Here is a 20098-nt window from a genome sequence, read left to right as displayed (position 1 = left end):
TAACATTCGGCTGTAATGAACATTGTCCTTGGCTCCCAATAATTTGTGCACAGAACCTACCGAACACTATGCAGTTGCCGTTTGTAATTCCTGAATGTCAGCATGATAAAACAGTCGGTGTTTTCTATGTTGGAAAGTGACAAGTGGCCATTATTTCCCTTTAGGATTAGAAGGGAAAGCCACTAGTTGTCGAAGAGTTAACTGTAATTAGCTAGCTGAGAAACTGGGTACATTGATGTACATTGAATGCACTCCACAGTCCGTTTAGAGGGATGATTATTATAATGGTCACCATATTTTGCTGAGTGACTCTTTGATGCTTGTTACGCTGGTTTGTGGATTCGTACCTGTGAGCCAAATACAACGACACTGCTGGGCATTGGGCAAGGCAAGCCGTAGCTGATGGATGTTACAGATCTGCTCTTGGACTGACAGGGCACCGCCCACTCGCTGGCATGGCAACAGATAGACCACACCCAGGCCGCGGTACTGGCTGAGGATCTTGAGCACGGTGTATGCCTGGTTGCAGAGGAAGGAGTCAGGGGGAGCTGGCTGCCTGTTGGGAGAGAAAGCCAGCACTTGGAGAGGGGGGTCTGAATCCTTGTGGAACACGGATGATTCAGAACACAGTTCACCACCACAAAGGTTGTCAAGGACAGGCAATTGTTCACAGTGCATTGTGGGAAATGGTCAAATTCTACCTGCTGGCTCTGGGTACAGATACGTCCAATCTTCAGGGATCATTCTTAGGGCCCAAATTTGAAATGCCTTCTTTTATGCCTCACTCAGTGACCTCTAAGAATGAATTCCTTATGGGGACTTTTCCCCACGGGCTAATGATTTTAACAGAGGATTGAAATTGAATTCTGGCTGGAGGGGCATTGGAAATCAGATTTATGGCATGGTTATCACAGATTAAGAAAGTGGTGGGCTAGGCAAAAGTGATGCCACACCCCCCTCAAAAAATGAAACTGACAGAAACTTGTTCTACCAACATTACATCACAAAAACTTTCTTAAATAGACAGAGCACTCGTGGAACTAGTGTGAACAAAACCCTTAAAAAGTGGTGAGGATTTTACGCTTTCAAATCAAAACAGTAGGATGTTTCAAAAGAGTCTGAGATAGCACTTCCAGTCGGAAAAAAATAACTTATCTTCTTTCCCCAAAACAAAACAAAAACAAAATTATGTTGACAACAATGTAACTTGAGCTTAAAATCTAAACAAACAGATCTGGAATAATTATCATTGATAGGAGAGGAACAGGCAGACGAGTCTATTGACTGTTGTACCTGGCATGCAAGTCATCAGCAACACTTCATCCGGTACGACTATCCTCTTGAGTGAGCTTGGCGATGTCCTGTTAGTTTGCTCCCTGGCTGATCCTGTCTCTTCCAACCTGTCCACCGATGGTACTGGCATGCAGGCCCGGTCATTAGAGGAACCCCTCTCGGACCAGGCAGGCCCTTTTAATTGCTTTTTGGCAGGTGTGGGATCTGCCCCAGAATCCTTGGGTCCCCCACACCCTAACGTCAAGTCTGTGACTGAGCCATCAGTGGACGGGTTGGGGCTCTGGGAGGAGATTTGCTGGCCGTGGTGTTTAGAATCTTGATCCCCAGGTCTGTCCTGGGCCTGTGTTAAAAATATGAAAGTCAGCTACAATTGCTATGACCCATCAAATGGAGTTTTTATATTGTCTAAAATTATGCAGCTGGTGTACAATACATGTACGTCAGAGATTTACAAACACTGAGCATCTCCCCGCCGAAAGCAACTGCAAATCTCAATTTGTATCTCATATAAACGCAAGGAAAAGGTGATCCAATTTGATACCTTGATTCTAAACTGTTGTAATGAAACCTTATTTTCTTCCCTTGAGGATAAATTGGTGCACTGCTTGTCACAAGTACTATCTCAACTGAAGGTTCTGTTGTGGATCAGGGTGCATGTGTAACTTTAGGAACAGTCATTCAGCATATGAAACAATATGCACAGTTTATATCATGTATTTGACATAAAGAGAAGCTAACCTTAGAGGTGATTTATTCCATGCCACGTGAACTGTTAAACCTCAAGTTAAAATAAAATTGACAAGGCATGCAATGACGAAAATGAACCAGCTCACAAAAGTTAAGTGGGAAAAGTCAGATACAAGCAAACAGAAATGTGCAACGTGTACTTTTGGACTACAAACATAAGAAGGTACTTAAACACAAGCGAAAGGATACACCAAGGAAATTGAAAAACAGAGAAATGCAACCAGCCACTGCTTCCAATTTTCAATAACAATATAAATTCAACAAAGCTCGGACAGTATTAATACAGGTCAAGAACTTTCTAAATACACAGTAAAGCAGAGTTGTTATCAAGCCACTGCAAGACAGTTCCAATTTTCCACGGTCAAATCCCTACAATGTAGTTGTTCCATCAAGCCCTGGTGAAAGCATTCCTTTTGTGCTATTTATAGCCCTTCATCCTCTTACATGACAACTGACACGTGGACCAAACAGTGATGTGATTTGCAGCAGATAACATGACAACTCTGCAAAACTGTGTCACACAACAGAGAATAAATTGTTTTCACCTGTGTGAGGCCAACAATAAGCTGTTATTAAAGGCAAAGAAAAACAAAACAAAACAGGTTGTTTGGTTAAAGCAGGAGGCATTCATTCTGGCTTGGTTAAAAACAAATTACAGAAACTACAAAAAAAAAAGTGCTCAGCAGCCTTATCTAAAAAATGTCTATGATCTTGCTCTTTTTCACACGTCCATGTCTGATACCCAGACTTCTGCGCACTGCCACCGGTAAGTGCTACATTAAAATGCCCACTGTTGTACAGCCACTGTGCAGACATTTCTCCACTTCCTTGACATAAGTCTTAAACTACTGCACGACCAAGTGAAAATTCTGTATTTTTCCCCTACTTGTCTGGTCTCTGGACCCCTCCAATTGATATCTCAAACATAATTGATGGACTAGAGACAAGTCATTTTCACTTCTCTCTCAAAGTGATCTAGTCAGAGCAAAAACCTGTTTGAAAAACTCAGTGATATGCCAGTGACCTTCACTTGCTCTCACATCCTGGCTACAGGTATGCAGCACCCTCTTGAGTTTAAGAATGGAGTCAAAACCTTTGTGTGAAGGGATGTACATGCATATGTATAAGATGATTATCTTGATAAATGAAACACAGGTACATGTACATGTACACATAGTTACAATGTCTGTGAGTTAATCACGTCATGGTAACAAAACTTGGGATAATATAACTAGTGCAAGAATGTAACATTTTTAAGTCTACGCCCGAAACTTTTGCGGCAGAAGCCCTCCAGTGCTGATGTGTGGATCGTTCAGAAAATATGCGCAAATAAAGTACTACATAGAGATGTCTGGTTAAAAAGCGTTAGAATCAACCACGTCAAGCATTGTCTAGTTTGGACAATTTTGTTCCATCAACCAAGCTGAACGACAGCAAAGCTTGCCAAACTGCTTTGTTAGGTGTGAATGCAAAGCTAAGCTACAGCAAACAAAACATACTATAACTGAGGATGATGAAATGGTTTTTCCCCAGCACCACATACAGCAAAACGGGAGGGGGAGGTCAGCGATCCACGCTGAAATCTTTGCTTTGTGTTCAAAGCAAAAAAAAAGGATGACGTCAATCACATCACTGGCTCCAAGAAAAACCACAAATCCTTAGGGTCCAAAGGTTAAAACCCTATGGAAACGAATGGCGAGACTACAATGGGCTATGAATGGGAAGACTATCACACGTTATACATGTACTTACTAGGGGTATCTTCTGTAAAGATGGCAAGTTGAGAATGAAAAAAAATGGTTATGAAACATAGAATGCCATTTTACAAATATCGAAATTTGGCTTAGTAGATACATGTATGCTTGCTATTCAAACCTGGGCAAGAAAACTTCTTTTCTCAAACTATGATGTATATTATGATTTTAATAATGTGGCTGCTTAGAGTTTAATTTTGCAAGACCCACAAAATTGAAACAGATCAATGGAAGTCAGTAAGTTGATATCCACTCCACTCCAACAGCATTTAAAGAAAAAAGTACATTTCAAAATTATGCAATGAACTACATTTTAAACAAACCAATAAAGCAACTATGTCAATTGTTCTAGGATTTCCTCCAATCCTCTGGGTCTGTACATCTGAGTACCAAACAGTCACTGCGTGGTCCAACCGTCCATTCTGAGTACTAAACGGTCACTGCTTAGTCCAACCATCTGAGTACCAAACGGTCACTGCTTAGTCCAACTGTCCATCTGAGTACCAAACAGTCACTGCTTAGTCCAACCATCCATCTGAGTACCATATGATCACTGCTTAGTCCAACCGTCCATCTGAGTACCAAACGATCAGTGCTTAGTCCAACCGTCCATCTGAGTACCAAACAGTCGCTGCTTAGTCCAACCGTCCATCTGAGTACCAAACAGTCACTGATTAGTCCAACCGTCCATCTGAGTACCAAACAGTCACTACTTAGTCCAACCATCCAAGTACCAAACAGTCACTGCTTAGTCCAACCGTCCATCTGAGTACCAGTCACTGCTTAGTCCAACCATCCATCTGAGTATCAAACAGTCACTGCTTAGTCCAACCATCCGAGTACCAAACAGTCACTGCTTAGTCCAACCGTCCATCTGAGTACCAAACAGTCACTGCTTAGTTCCAACCATCCGAGTACCAAACAGTCACTGATTGGTTCAACTGAACATTTGAGTACTAAACAGTCACTGCTTAGTCCAACCATCCATCTGAGTACCAAACAGTCACTGCTTAGTCCAACCATATAGGAAGGACACAGGAGTTTGAATTCTTGAAAACTTTGAGACATAGAACGGATTACATACTTGAAAGGATGGGTAAGATTTCTATTGTAGGGCTGAGGTATCTTTAATGTTAGTCAACAACTGTTTACGTATACAAAGGTGCAGAAATGAGCATTCAAAGTGAACATGGTGGCGGTAATAATTACTGCAATATGTGTTAACAAAGAACTCCGTTACAAAAGATTATGTAAGCAGCGTGCAACAACAGTGGTGCAGAGTGTTGACTGGAACTGCAGGGCAGTTTACCTCGAAGTGGCCAGCAACAATCTTGTACATCACCCACTCGGTGGTCTTGGGGGCTGGCTAAGGTTCTTGAACAATTGCTGGGGCTGCTTCTCAGGGGCCAGTCAGCCAGTCTTCGCTTTGGTGTAGAGGATGAACTTGGGCCTGAGTGGGGGTCTGGAGTCCCAATCAGTGAGGGGGATGCCCCAGGTTCGCCCAGTACACTATTGCCTGCAGGGTTCACTGTCAGGCAGCATGGTTTTGAGGTTTTGTAAGTTGGGTTGGAATGATACAAACCAGGCTGCTGCTGCAGTTTGCCAACGTCATCTTGGATTCCAGGCTGAACAACTTTCTGATCACAAGAGCGACCTCCACTAAACTGTTCTCTCACTTTGGTGAGCTTTGCAGTCACCTCTTCGACGAGATGCTTGAAGTCTGCTGGAAGGTCCAATTTGTCACTCTGGGAGGACTTAAGACCCTGCCCAGGTACGCGTTCCACACTGTAATTTCCACTGCCACTCTCTGGCTTGGTTTTTCCTCTTGTTGACTTTCGAGGATGCTGGCAACCTCCTGGGAATGGGAGAGTACTGCTGCTGCAATGAGTAGCTGATGGTGCCTTGTCTGGCTTCCTGACACTGGAATCACTTTGTTCTGAAATGAGTGAGTGGTTCCTGGCCTGTTTATTCTTCTCTTTGACTTTCCCTTCAGACAACATAGACTTTGCCCCTGGATACCTTACTGTCTTTTCAGCACCTTCATCATCTCCTGAAAGTGACTGGTTCATTGGGTTCAAGGTCCTACTGCTTACTGGTGAGGGCAGCATTGAGTTCTTGGCATCTCCAGTGTCTCCTGGAGGAGTGATGCTCTCAGACTTTTCCGGCAAACTGCACCCATCAAGCAGGTGTCCAGGAATTACTTTACACCCATAAGGACTACCATCAGACCAAGCCAGTGGTTTCCTCTTGAGCATGTTGAGCTTCAGTTTTCCTTAGCCTGGAGAGGAGCTTGTGATTGGACTTCCTTTGACTGTCACACTGACCCTCTTGGAACTATAAGATGGCTCATCTTTGGGGCTTAGGGAAACAATCTGAACGACTCGAGATGCAGAGGGTGGAAAACGACATTCATGACTAGCTGTCCAGCCCTCCATAGGTCTTGTGACAGTCCGGATGGGATGGGTTCCTGGAATCAATCTAGAGTTAGGTGATCCAAGTGTAGAAGCCTCATGAGACTGAGCTGATTTACCAAAAGAACACCCAGTATGACACAATATTGTACCCTCTGCATCTTGATTAACTGGATCCAAGTTGACAGGTCCAGATGTGTGCACTACAGTTTGACTGTTTGGTGACCTTGCACTTAACTTTACGAAAATTGGTGGCCTTATTGGAGAAAGTAGATCTTGTGAGGTTTTTTTCGCAAGCTCTCGGACAAGCACTGAGCATACAGTGCTTATTAATATACGTTGGGTAAGGGCAAACCTGTTATATATAATTAACATCTCCCCAACGCAAAAATACATCTTGAAAATTGTTCGCGGTACCCGCTGCTCCATTTGACTCGGACTGGCCAGCCGATCCCGGCAAGCTCGGTGGTCGAGTAGTTAAGACATCTGCACTAGTAAGCAGGAGGTCGTGGGTTCGAGTCCCACCCGAGTAAGCTTGTGAGGTTTTTTTCGCAAGCTCTCGGACAAGCACTGAGCATACAGTGCTTATTAATATACGTTGGGTAAGGGCAAACCTGTTATATATAATTAACATCTCCCCAACGCAAAAAATACATCTTGAAAAAAGTAGATCTTCCGTTGACACAAATGTTACCACCTGCTTGCCTGGCCGTGTGGTGTTATAGATGGTGCTGGGATGACTAGCAGTAGTTTTGGACTTGGGGTAGGTTGGAGATACTGGAACACTGCTTGGGCCAGTCTCAATTCTCTCTCTGTCATGCACACAGGTACTGTGATCTTCCCCTTTCGCTGGCTGAGATGGAAGCGATGCCTGCTTTGATATTCCACTTGACACTGAAGACGTAGGAACTGGGCTCAACATATTCGTTGCTGCTAGTCTGGAACGTGGACAAAGCAGTGCACTGCCTTCAGGGGAGTCGGACTTGCCATCAGATTTTCCAGAGAAGTGAAGCCTTTCTGTGTTGACTCTGGTGTTCTGGAGTGCCAATCTCATCTTTACAGGTGACTTTATAACCATCTGACTTTGAGCATTACATGTATCTGAATCTGTGTCAGTGGACAGCTCAACTATTCTTGGTTTTGACTTCTGGCATTTAGTTACAGTGGAGGTTTCCACCTTGGAAAATACTTTGCAATGAATAAGTGCCCCTTTCTGCTTCTTCCAGCTCTCTGTATCATCAAGGAAGGTGTTCATGATACCCCTCTCAACACCCTGAGGTAGATAGCTCAGTAACTCACTGGATTCATCAGAATCCTTCCCTCTGATTTCAGGACAGCTTTCACAGCTTTCAGTGGTAGACTGGGGGCAAACTGCCAAACCATCTTTACGAGAGTCTAACTTATTAATATGGATCTTCTTCTGGTCATTATCCCTTGGCTCTGACACCTGATAACTGCCTTCTTCGAAATTCAGAGGGTTTGTTTTCCCAGAGGCTTCTTCCCCAGCTTTGCCAATAACTAATAAACCCTTAGCTTGGACAGACAAAGAGGAGTCATCTACATTTGCTGTCTGGTTTTGTTTCTTGATGTCAAGAAAACTCTCCACTGCACCACTTCCAACAAAGCAAGGAAAAAACTCTCAGATTCCCTGGGTGATTTATCACTTTCAGTCTGCTTCTCAGTACTGCTGCTTTTTCTTCGAGAGTCTAAAAGGGTACTGCTTTCATCAAGATTATCAATCATCGTCCCAGACATTTCAGAAGGAGCTCTAACATCCTGTTGTTCCAGGCGAGAAACAATATATGAATTGAGCTGTCCACCTTTGTCCTCCTCAGCAACTTTTGGGGAGACCTCTTTGACATCTAACATCTTGGTAAGTTTTAGAGAAGCACTAACCTTAGCATCTTCTATAATGCAAGTTTCAGAGAACTGCGAAACAGCAGCTTCAAAGATGCAGATTTCCATGCTACCTTCTGGACTAGTTTTACTCCCAACCACCTTGCCTTCAACTGGTTCAACTGAAGTTTCAAGACTTCTTGCACAGCATTTGTCAGTTGCTTCTAACACTCTTGGTCTTAAAAAGGGAGAAGGAACTGGAACCAAAGCCTCTGAAACAGGTACATGGGCATTTTCTTCAGGTTCCTGAAAGCTAACCTGTTTTACTACCACCAAAGTATCTCTGGATTCTGAATGATCGGTTAGTTCTGAATCACATTGTCCAACATGAGCTTCTGAGCTCTTACCATGATATGTGTTGTCCATCAAGTCCTCACATACTGCTAACCCTGTATTTACACCTGTAAAGATATTATTTTCAGTCACTATGTCATCCTTTCTAATGCCTGCTCTGGATTCAGACCCAGATTTTGTTGCACAGTGAGAAATGTCAGTATTTGAGAGTTCCTGATTAGTCATATATATGGCGTCTACTGTAGCACTATTGGCAGTAGTTAGATCTACAGGATCGGTAAACATTAACTGAGTTGTGAAATACATGTGCGAGTAGTAAACATTGAAATTAAAGACATATTCATATGCTGTACTGTCGTTCAAAGCCGAGTAAAACTCTTGCCTACCTTCACAGTCTAACCCAGGTACTGGTGGCTGCTGTCTCACTGGCTGATTAAGCCTTGGTCCTGCATTACAAGGAACAGAATCCATGTTGTAAGCTCCTGGTCCAATGTTGTAGGTTCCAGGAGCCAGGTTGTTTGGTCCAGGTCCTCTGCTTAGGCTGGGGCCCACACTGTTTGGTCCAGCACCGATGTTGTTTGCTCCTGGTCCCATGCTGTTAGGTCCAGGGCTCATATAGTTTGAGCCATATCCAAAATTATTAGGCCCTGAATTGTAAGCCCCAGGTCCAAAGAAGTGATGTCCAGGTCCCATGTTAGTAGGTCCTGGCATCCTATTGATAGGGCTGCTCCCCATGTTACTAGGTCCTGGGACGATACTGCTAGGTCCTGGTACAGTGTTGGTAGGTCCTGGCATCCTGTTGATAGGGCCACTCCCCATGTTACTTGGTCCTGGGATGATACTGCCAGGTCCTGGTCCCACATTGGTAGACCCTTGTCCTATGCTGTTGGTAATTCCCTGCCCCATGTTATTTGATCCAGGACCTATGTTATTAGGGCCAGATCCCATGTTATTGGGTCCAGGAGTCATATTGGTAGGTCTTTGTCCAATGCTGGCAGGTCCAGTACCAATGTTATTAACACAAAGTCCCATGTTGTTAGGGCCAGGTCCCATACTGTTAGGGCCCGGTCCCATATTGTTAGGGCCTAGTCCCGTGTTCTTAGGGCCAGGTGCCAAGTTGTTAGGACCAAGTCCCATATTGCTATGTTCTGGTCCCATGCTAGTAGGTCGTGGTCCCATATTGGCAGGTCCAACACCTGTATTGGTCTGCAAGGGTCCAACACCGCTATGCCAATGTCTCATCTCTGAGCTGACAATGGGAGGTCTCACGCTTGTCACCCCTTGTGCTGAACCACTGCCATATCCATAATTAGCATACTGTTGCTGAATGGAATTAAGGTTCTGCTGGCAACTTGATAGAAAGTTCGATGGAACCTGTTGTTGCACGTAGCCTGGTAGCTGCAAGTTGGGGTGGCTTGGATGCTGCTGAAAGTATCCCTGACATGATGCACCGTTCAAGCTGTACTGCCCAGTAGCATGAACTGCCTGAGATTGCTGCGACTGAGCTTTCACTGGGTTCACATGCCCTTGTGGGTTATATGGAGGCTGATACTGACCAGGCTGGAGAACCACTCCTTGTTTTACCTGGCCCTGTGGCCGACTAAACCCAGCAGCAGTCTTCAAGCTTGCGGGTCCACTAGAGGAACGCTTGGCAACTGATGAAGCATGACTTGTGGTGCGATTCAGAAGAGTAGGAATTGTTCCTGTGACGGCGAGCTTCTCTTCAGACAAAGCCTTCTCATCACCTAACAGCTTGGCACACATTTCTTCCACTGCCTGCTCCTCGGAGACACTGAGTTTGCGCTCCTTGCATTCCTCTGTGTCACCATCTCTGTCATCTTCCTTCACCACTGGGTCTTTAGTGTCATCTGAGGTGGTGTCACACTCTGCTTTTGTTGAGAGTTCGGTGGACACTTCTGATGATGGCTTTGGCTTTTCTACTTTTATCCAAGTGGCCTTCATGATCTTACGCTGCTTGGTGGGCCGCTTACCCCACAGCTTCATTTTGAATTTTCCCCATTTACAGCTGTCAGGGGATGCCTGTGGGGAGGAACTGGCACTTTTCCTCTCGGGTACTGAAGACCTTGATTTTCCTTTCACCTGGACCTCTTTCCCTTTTTCTGTCTCCATGGATTTTTCAGGTTTCTCCTTCAAAGGTGAAGATGAACTCTCCTCCCCAACTTCTGCCATCTCGACTTCTTTGGTTACTTTCTCCTTGGATGAAAGGAGAGATAAGTTAGTGTTCAGGCTGTAGTTTGTTTTCAATTCCAGAGTAGCTGTGTTTTCACTCGCCTTTTCAATTTTAACTGTTCCTTCAGGTTCTTTAGAGTTCTCCTGCACCAAAGAAGCCTGGGCACGAGCAGCTGTTAGCATTTGCTGGATTTTCTTCACGAGATCTTTGTCCAAGGAATGGACAGAACTTTCAGACTCTGCTCTGACTTCAACCACCTTCTCTGGACTTGAATAGTCAGCTGCACTGAAACAGATATCCTCTACTCTTCGGCAAAATTCTTCACGAAGCCCTGATATGAATTCATTTATGGAGCTCAGCTTGTTGGATGACTCCTGTGGTGAACTGCCGTTCATCCTTGGGCTCATTGCCATTCCTCTTAGCTTTGAAAATTTTGGAAGGTGCTTTGACAAACACTCTGATACTTGGCTCTGCTCCTCCTTTAGTACCCTAGTTGAGTTTAAGCAGGCAGAGAGCTCTGACGTAATGTCTGCCAGAATATCATTAGCCGCCCAAGCAGTAAGATCATTTTCACCAAACTCTCCATTCTGCGTTAATTTTCTACTGTTGTGCAAATTACATCTGCGTGGGTCAGTGGGAAGTGCCTCATCCACTTGTAGCTCATCTGGCATGTCCAACTTGCGCAATTCTGACCAGAATGCTTCAAGTTCATACTTGATGCTTTGGAGTCGCCGACTGATGGAATTGGGAGACAGCTTGTTAAGATGTTCCCTTTTGTGAGTCTCCTCTGCTGTGGTGTTCCCCACGGCATCTGCTGTGAGGTTGAAAATGGAATCCTCAAGCTCAAGTTGTGTAAGGGTTATAGAGGTTTCCAGGCTCACCTCTCTGCTCTCGGGAAATGTTGTCACTGTGGTAGTGGCTGTATCATCTGTGAGCTGTCTGTCATTTGGTACAACTCCAGTTTCTGTCATGTCACTGGGTGTTGATTCCCCTGAGCCGTCTCTTGGAATGGTGATAACTAGGTTCGGCTGAGTAGCTAGGAGATTATTTGCCTCAGATGAAGGAGCACTGGATTGAGGGGAGCTCTGGTCAACAACCATCCTCAAATCCTTTTTATTGCCATTTTGCAGTTTTAAGGCTGGCTTCCCTGAAGGTAAAGCATGATCAGTTGAAGTTCTACCAGGTTCTTGCTCATCTGCACCATTCATGTTCATTCCAACAGCATCCAAATCTTCACTGTCTGGCTTATCCTTACGGTTTTGCTTTTCCGGAAGCAAAATACTTCTTACTGAGTCTCCACTGAGGGTAATTTTGATATTTTGATGTGGGGGCAGAAACACAATTTGTTTAATATCTGCACTGGGTTCCACTTTGCACATCCCTGTACATGAACTTTTGGGCTGGCCTTCCTCTCTGCCTATTTCAACTTTGTCAGGGGGCACCTTTGACCTGGGATCAGCTTTCCCTTTATACTGTGACAGACTGATTTTCACCTTCCTTGATGCATCTGAGGAGCCACTCAAGGTCTGCTCACAAGGAGGGCTGCTTGGCCTATTCTCTGAATCAACTGTGACAAATGATGTTGGATTTTGGCCTCCTTTAAGGATGGACTTGGCTGGTCGGTTGCTCAGACTTGGAGGCTTTCTTGACGTGACTGGTGCACTTGAGCTGTTCTGCGTTGCACAAGGAGCAGTCTCTAGAGCTTCCTTCTGGGCTAACGGTGTGCTTTCAGCAGGAGACGAGCTCACTGCAGTCTGCAGAGATGTCTTTTGAGGGCCTGCTTGTGATGAGGATGGCGGTGTTGGTTGGTTGTGAAGCCTTCTGATTCTTGGATCCCGAGCAGCATTGATGGAACACGACAACAAACAGGACTCTACACAGAGGGGAATTGAATAACACAGAAATTTGAACAATAAAAAACAACGGTTCCAAATTGACAGAGCAGTCCCTAGCAGGGCAACGTCATATCAAAGACACCTCTTCTAGTTGGGTAACTTACTCATGCTAGTAATTGACTGGTGACAAAGACAAATCCAAGTGTTCCATGCTTAGAATAAGCTCAGCCAAGTTTTTCCCTGTTTGAGTTGGGTAAGTAGTAAAAGCACAGGTATACCTGTGCTCCAAAAACTCCTGAAAACTTCTCTACCTTGTGCCAGTACCTACGTGCACACCAACAAATCGCCTGTCTTGGATCCATACATGTACATCTCTTTCATTCTTCATTCAACTGTGACCTGAAACACCGAAAAGCTTACCTTTCTTAGAGGTGACTGGATGGGTCTTGACTGGATTCAACTGTTGGTTGACGACTGGCAACAGGTTAGAAGGTGATCTTGTTCTATTTTCGTGGGCCATCTTGACCTGCTCTGGTTTTAGTGACTGTAATGAAATATCTTGATTGGCCGTAGATGTGATGAGCTGTGGCTTGATACCCCTGATGAAGGTACAATTAAACAAACTGATGTATGCCGGTATATCTGGGTTAATAGAGCGAAAGCTGGGACAAAACAAAGGAATCTGGTTCGAGCAATAACAAAAGATAATATGGTTTTTACATACAATAACGTCCCTGAGGAGAGAACTCACCACATGCTCATACGGGTTCATGTACATTTGCTGAAGTGTAAATTTTCAAACTGGTATGGCTGCATCTCAGTTAGCTTCATAGAGCAGCGGAAGTGGGTGCTTACACAAATTTAACAAAAACCTGGAGAAGGAGACCACACTCACCCCTTTTCTGTTAGTTGGTTGTTGGAACTACCACCTCCAGCTCCTGCCAGCTTGCTGCTGGAACTGACGCTGGAGTTGATATTGGTGTTGCTGCTGCAAGTACTGTTGTCGCTGCTGCTGCTGCTGCCGTTGCTGTTGTAGGAGAATCTGTCGTTGTTGCCAAAACTGCTGCTGTTGTCGAATGAGCACCTGCTGGCAATGCTGAAGCACTTGCTGCTGTTGTTGCTGCTGCCGCTGAAGGTGTTGTTGTCGCTGCAGCTGGTTGGTAAACTGACTCGGCTGCCTGTAGTTGATGCTGCTCCAATGCTGCTGGTTTCTGTTTGGCATGTTGGTGATGCTGCTACGGACGATGGTTGGGATGCTTCTCCTCGGGCTGTGTGAAGCAAACCAATTTTTGAAGGTTATTAACATTTTAAGGTTATTAACAACTTACTAAGAACTTTCTCCAAATGTTTCACTCATGTCCCCATTTTTAATTTCCTTTTTTTTTTCTACGACTGCAGACCATCATGCAGACCTCCAGACATTAGCTTTTAAGAATTTGAAATCCTCCCAAAATTCGGAATTTTTCATGAAAAATAAGAATATTCTCCGTATTACCAAGAACAAGTGAAAATCAGTGCTGTATTGTAAACAATCTGAATCTGTATCCGTGATAAATGTACAGTGCTGCACGTACTCACTGATTCCATAAAATTTTGATTTCAACAACAGTTTACATAATCTGAAATGGTCCGCAATAATTTTTATCTATGGAATGTGTCGATTCACCGTGAAATTCACTGCGTGGTGCTTGCACACTTGACATGATCTTGGTTGATTTCACAGTAGTGCTTAGTCTTGGATTCAAACGTTCATAACTGTGGCTATAAGTGAAACTGGGCACTGCGAAACTTATACAGTGTTAGTTACAATGTAACTTGTTGATAGAGGGCATTTTTGTCCATGAACAATTTCGGTATTATGTCCATGTACCACATCCATCTCAAAGCTGGAATGCATCAAAAGAGGGTGCACCACGGGCATGGCTCATGCAACGTGCACTGCACTGACTGTTCGGGTAAGTCAGATGAGTTGGATTACGGTACATGCACAAGATTACATGGTCAGCTTCCGGTAACACATAGGCGTGTCAAAATTGCGATTTGGCAGAAATTTTAGGAGCAAAATGGGAATGGAAGTGAAAAAGCGGAAATTTTCTGCAAAATCGGGAGGGGTTGGGAGGTCTGCACTATTGTGATTTCAGGTGAGAACATAGTCAAAGTCCATCACTGGTCCTTTCCCTGGTCCAGTCGCATGACCAGTCATTATTAACAGGGTGAATAATGCCAAAGGAATGCTTCTGCCACACTTCAATGGGATAGCCAGTGACTGGATGGCTAGTGCTAGACTTGTGAGGACTTTTGATGGACAGACTGCTATTGCAGCAAGGACATTGTGTAACACACTCAGGTCCTCAGAAGTCCATCACAAGTTCATCAGCAGTCAACCTGTCTCAGGTTGAACCACAAGATGTTTAACTTAAACCACTTCATGCTGGGGCATTTTTCAATGTTCATGATGCTGGGCTGGCATGACTAATATTTTCCATTTTCAAAATCCTTCAAAAATTCATCATTTCATTTAACGGTCGTTTATAGCCGCACAAAGTAATCTTCAGGCACTACTGTAAGTTGACAGGTGACCTTCACTGACGCCCGAGTATTTCAGCCAGGCCTGCAGCCTTATAAACAGAGCCCAGATTGTGCGGTGTTGTATAACTGTCTTTTGTTCACAAACCTGGCTCAGTGCACTGCTGACCTCTTTTCAATAGGGGCCAGATTAGCATGCAGCGGTGCTGTGTGGCTCATCGCTGTGGTGGTGGAGCGCTTTTGTCCCCGGTGGTAATCCGTTCGCTCTCAATGCCCCAAACCCTGGTATAGGGTTTCAAAACAAGGCTGGATTATCACCACTTTTGAGAGTGAGAAGTGTTGGTAATGCCCAGCAGCCTGGTCTTTTGTTCCTAGTATGGTCTTTTGTTACAGGGCCCTGTTTCCTTTGTCCGAGTTCAGAGACCCCGGCCACGCATATATAAACCATACGTCTCCGATTCAGGAAGTGGTTAACATGTCAAAAGCATTATCTTGCCATTGTTTAACCTGTAACTAGATCAGTGATCCTACATGTAGTTTGATTGTTGATTGAATTTAAAATTTCGGACACACTGTTTAAATGTCCAGACATGTTTTGAATTGATGGACTATTAGCCAATCATTCCATCATTAAAGAGCACACACGATGAAACATTCACAACGTTACAAACATGAAATAAGCCAGCACGCAAACTTGATGTGAAATGTGTTAGCAGAATTGACAGCGGCCAAGTTTCGTGTTCAAGAGATCTTAAGTAAAAATGCAAAATTTTCTTTTGTTTCTGATTTGCTGCTCCGAACACATAGTTTCTGAGAAACATGAAAAAAAACACCACAATAGCCCCAGAACAGAAGAACCAACCATGAGATGAGTTCACAACAGATGAGTTCCAACATATAAAATGCCCGTTTTGCTGAAGAGAGGTTTTAAAAGTCAACTTGGGTCCATCAACTGAAAGTCCAGAGCAAATGGCTATGTCGCTACGTAGCTGCATGAACTCAGATTTCTTGAATCCCTTAACCCTAACCCCCTAGGCTTCTGCACTAGAAAGCATACTGAACCTCACAAAATTCAACAGGTTCATGTACTTGTCTATGTACTTCTACATGCAGGTTAGTGTACCAAACCTGACAAACTCCAACAGAATGAGCCCGTTGGAGTTTGAGTGATATGGTATGGATGGGTCTATGCAGTATAGGATGACTTGCACTGAACAGTACCAAACCTGACAAAATCAAGCATAGTCCAACAATTGGTACAGCAAGCCAGACACTGCACACAATGAAACCTGTGTGTCCCAACTCACACAGAATCCAACACCATCTCCCTGGGCCTTTCATCCCAAGTCTCACAAAATTCAACAACAAGTTCCTCAGGTACGGTACCAAACCTGCCAAAACCTCACAAAACCTGCTGTTGGAATATGGCAGGTTTTGGGCAGTTTGGGTTAATAATCAACATCACACAACAACGCAATGGCAAAATCATTGAACATGAACAAAATAGTGCAGGTTAGTCTCATGCATTTCTGGCTCTATCAAAACTCAAACAAACCAGGTGTTAAAATCAGGCAGATCTGAGGGGGCTAGGGTTAGCAGTGAAACAAAGCATGAGACGGTGCTAATCACAGACTAAAAGCAGTGCTTGAACTGTTAGGCTGCTGTGATAGTTCTCAAGGAATTGGTGAGAGCAAGGGGAAACACATTCTGCCTCGTCTGTGTGCAGACCAATGTTTGAAGCATTCATGCATTCTCATATCAGGTATTCTCAACATCAGTTGGCAAACCTCAGTTCTTAGCAAAAAAGACCAGAGCAGTTGATTTTGTGACAGTCGTAACAATAAACGTAGCTGCAGATTAAATAGCTACTTGTTATATTACTGCTATATATTCAACAACTTCTGGGATGTACAAATAACTAGTTATCCTAAAACTGGAACTTCAATCAGGGGATTAAAGAAAGCTTACAGTTTTTTTTACAATGTAGTCAACAGCATGTACTGTTCCCACCAAAGATCTACTTTATTTCTGCAACACAGTTGCAACAAAATGATTTTTTTTCAACACCAAACAGCTCTACCAGAACTTTTCAGGACAGCGATTAACCTTTATGTGATTCCCTAGACCAGAAAGTTGGTTTACAGAAGAAATGCCGACTGCAAATTCAAACTTCCGTGGAAAGCAAGCTTCCTCGGTCTCATTAAATACTGTCAAGCAAATTTTGAGGGCCTTGCAGCTCTATGTGATAAAAACATGGAATGTTCACAGAAGCTTATGCAGGAAACACACAGATGATCAGGTGGACCTTACAAAACACACACAAGTTAAACTGGAATGAGAGACACAAACCCAACGGTGCGGTTACACAACACTGAGACTGCATGCCTAAGGGTATTGCCTGGGGGTCGATGCGTACAACTGGGCGGCGCTTGCCTGTTGGAGGTGGGGGCTTGGTCTTGCTGGGACCCCTCTTGATGGCCGGACTTCACCTGGACCCAAATGAGGTCAGAGGACAAAGAAGGGAAAGGGCAAGGTTTTAAAGAGGAGGGAGAAGGCATAAGATGATGATGAAATAAAAGTGAGGTGAGAAAGGATTTTAAAGGAAAGGAACACTCAACTTCAAAGTTGCAAATTTTAAACTTAATAAGACATCTACAGGTTTCTCTTTATTTTGCCCATGAAACTTTTTTAAAATTACATACAAGAAAATCTGTTTTCTTACAATCAAATATTCAAACTCATGATCTTTTTAGCAAGTACGTTTTAAGGTTTTGCGGATGAAAGCTAAATTGTTTCAAAATGGACACACATACAATTTATGCATGTGAAATACCCTACTGACACACATTTTGCAGGCAACCTATTAAGTTACCAAAAATATAATCTACATTTACACTTAACAAATGAAATGTACTTGGTTCGTACTTGTAAATACCGTAACAAGATCACATCCAATATTACAATCTATATTATGCTTGTCCCAAAAGACTCTGACAAATATTTACAAACTCTGAACAATTTTCTATAAAGTAAACACCACCTAATCTCACCTGATCCTCATAGCAACGCATTTCAATCTCATAGGCCGTTTCTGACATCTCTCCAGGAGGCCCCTTGGTCAACTTTCTCTCAAGCTCCTGGAGTTGTGTCTTCTTCTTCTGCTGCTTGGCGACCATGGTCTTCACATCCTGCTGGTCCTCCTTGCTGTTCTCTGCTTTGCTGCGGCTGAACTCCCGCGCCACATCCCTGAAGCGGGCCGGTGAGTGCCGCGGGTGGTCATAGTCGGGCTGGGGGCCGGATGCCCGCCGACTGCGTGGCCGATCCTTGTAGGCGGCGATGGTGTAGTTCTGCATGAGCTTCTCCAGCTCCGGGACTGCCAGGTGCTTGCTGTACTTCTGCCCCGAGGCTTCCTCCTCCTCTTCCTCATCCCACCTCTTTCTCTCGTAGGGGTGATGGCGGTGGGAAGCTCGGGACTCCTTCAAGCTGCTCTCTGCTTTCAGGGAGGTACCCAGAGTTTGCTCATCTGTGGTGCTGTCACATTTTGACACTTCCACAACTGGTGTTTCCGTCACTGCTGAGTCCTTGTCAATCAAAACTGATTTAGTATCATGTGTGATAACCTCGGACTCCAAGCCAGAATCTCCAGAAGGGACTGCATCTTTGGCAGCACTTCTGCCAGGGTTTACTGACTCAACTCCTAGTGTTCCAATTGTACCATCTCTCTCGGGATCAACTTGAGGCAATGTTTTTGACTCTGATGGTGGGTCAGCTTTGGACTTTGCCCTGTCAGTAGATGTCAGGCTTGCTAACTGAACTTCCTCCTCATATGACAATTTGTTCAAGGACTCAGCATTTTCTTCCACAGTGGAAGCAGACTGTAGATTTCCATCCTTACTTTCTTTCTGTGCAAAGGAGGTAGGGCCTTCACTTACTGGTGGTTGTAAATCTGGAGTGGGTTCTGAAGGACTCTTTTGATCTGTATTGGGAACGTTTAGAAGGCAGGATATCAAAGTGAAGTTGGACTTGGGTCTGGCTATTTCACTTTATTTAAATTTCACTATAAAGCTTTTCAAAACTTCCCCATTTTCTCCCCAAAAAGTTACCACAAAAAGTTAGATTTATGTAAGTTTGTTTAATACACAAATGCAAGTAGAGTAACATTAATAGACTCATTTCAATACAGTGGAATGCCGCTATAACAAACAAGACGGGGTCCACGCGTTTCGTTGCCATGTTGAAAAGCGCCCTCTCTTGTCTAACCGAAGTGCACCCTCTTGTGATACCTTGGCTCGCTGTTTTTGAGATGTTTTGCTGTTGCATTCAAGTTTAAGGTTTCTAGACATGTATCTGTTAATTATTTTTGTTTTTTATTTAAACTTGAGTCAAAAAATTGATTTCAAGTTTATCCTAAAAGTCGTGAAACCAACGCTCAGGATCCATCTCTGATGCATGCTGTGGCGAATCCCGGTTGATTTGTGTATCAGCGGTGCCCTCTTTAGACAATTGTTAGTGCAATGCCACCGTGTGCATACGTGCGGTTTTCTTCCGCACCTGATCATATGGAGTCACAAAACCAGTGTCTGTTCATTACCATTGACAACTAGTGGCTTTCCTTTCTAATCCTTGGGCAAATACTGGCCACTTTTCACTTTCCAACATAAAAAGCACCGACTGTTTTATCATGCTGACATTCAGGAATTACAAACGGCAACTGAATAGTGTTCGGAAGGTTCTGTGCACAAATTAGTGGGAGCAAAGGACAATGTTTGGTACAGCCGAATGTTCGCTATAGCGGTGTTCGGTATAGCAGCGTTCCACTGTAGTTGGAAGTACTTAAAATACTGAATGGTTCGCACAAGGTGATCTTGATTAACATTTACGCCTCTTTGGCAAATGTTTCTGCAAGGAAACGCTTAACCCCTTCACGCTGGGATTCTTTTGACCATGACTGCTGGGCTGCAGTATGCCCAGTATGCAAAGCTCTGTCCAGCAGCGGGCCCACTTTGAAACCACAGGTGCATGATGAATAGAATGGATGTGTGGTATGCACTAATCCTCACACAAAGTGGCAGCTGTGGATGGCTCCTGGTATGAAGGGGTTAAACAGCTAAGAAACAATAGGCCTTTTGTTGAGCTCAATAGATGAATGTA

General features: G+C 44.1%; 1 protein-coding gene across 9 annotated transcripts in view; it reads right to left on the bottom strand.

Moving 5' to 3' along the window:
• Positions 1–20098, bottom strand: part of LOC110982150 (uncharacterized) — a 48297-nt gene that overhangs the window by 387 nt on the left and 27812 nt on the right. For 2 of the 9 annotated variants that reach the window (XM_087135605.1, XM_087135610.1), the window contains 8 exons: positions 17998–18923; positions 17346–17436; positions 13317–13689; positions 12842–13020; positions 8782–12459; positions 3540–3628; positions 1294–1633; positions 348–556 (listed from right to left, as the gene is read on the bottom strand). In XM_087135605.1, coding sequence (XP_086991731.1) covers positions 348–556; positions 1294–1633; positions 3540–3628; positions 8782–12459; positions 12842–13020; positions 13317–13689; positions 17346–17436; positions 17998–18923 — 5885 coding nt within the window. Of the gene's footprint in view, positions 1–347; positions 557–1293; positions 1634–2585; positions 2607–3539; positions 3629–3792; positions 3805–8448; positions 8503–8781; positions 12460–12841; positions 13021–13316; positions 13690–17345; positions 17437–17997; positions 18924–20098 lie in introns of those variants that run through there. The other 7 variants (XM_087135606.1, XM_087135608.1, XM_087135607.1 and 4 more) reach the window with 7 other exon arrangements.

Source organism: Acanthaster planci, linkage group LG04 (assembly GCF_054643075.1).
Source record: "Acanthaster planci isolate LZ-2023a linkage group LG04, COTS_SCS, whole genome shotgun sequence".
Taxonomy (NCBI): domain Eukaryota; kingdom Metazoa; phylum Echinodermata; class Asteroidea; order Valvatida; family Acanthasteridae; genus Acanthaster; species Acanthaster planci.
The sequence above is the reverse complement of the archived record's forward strand: the minus strand, read 5'-3'. Positions and strand labels throughout refer to the sequence as shown.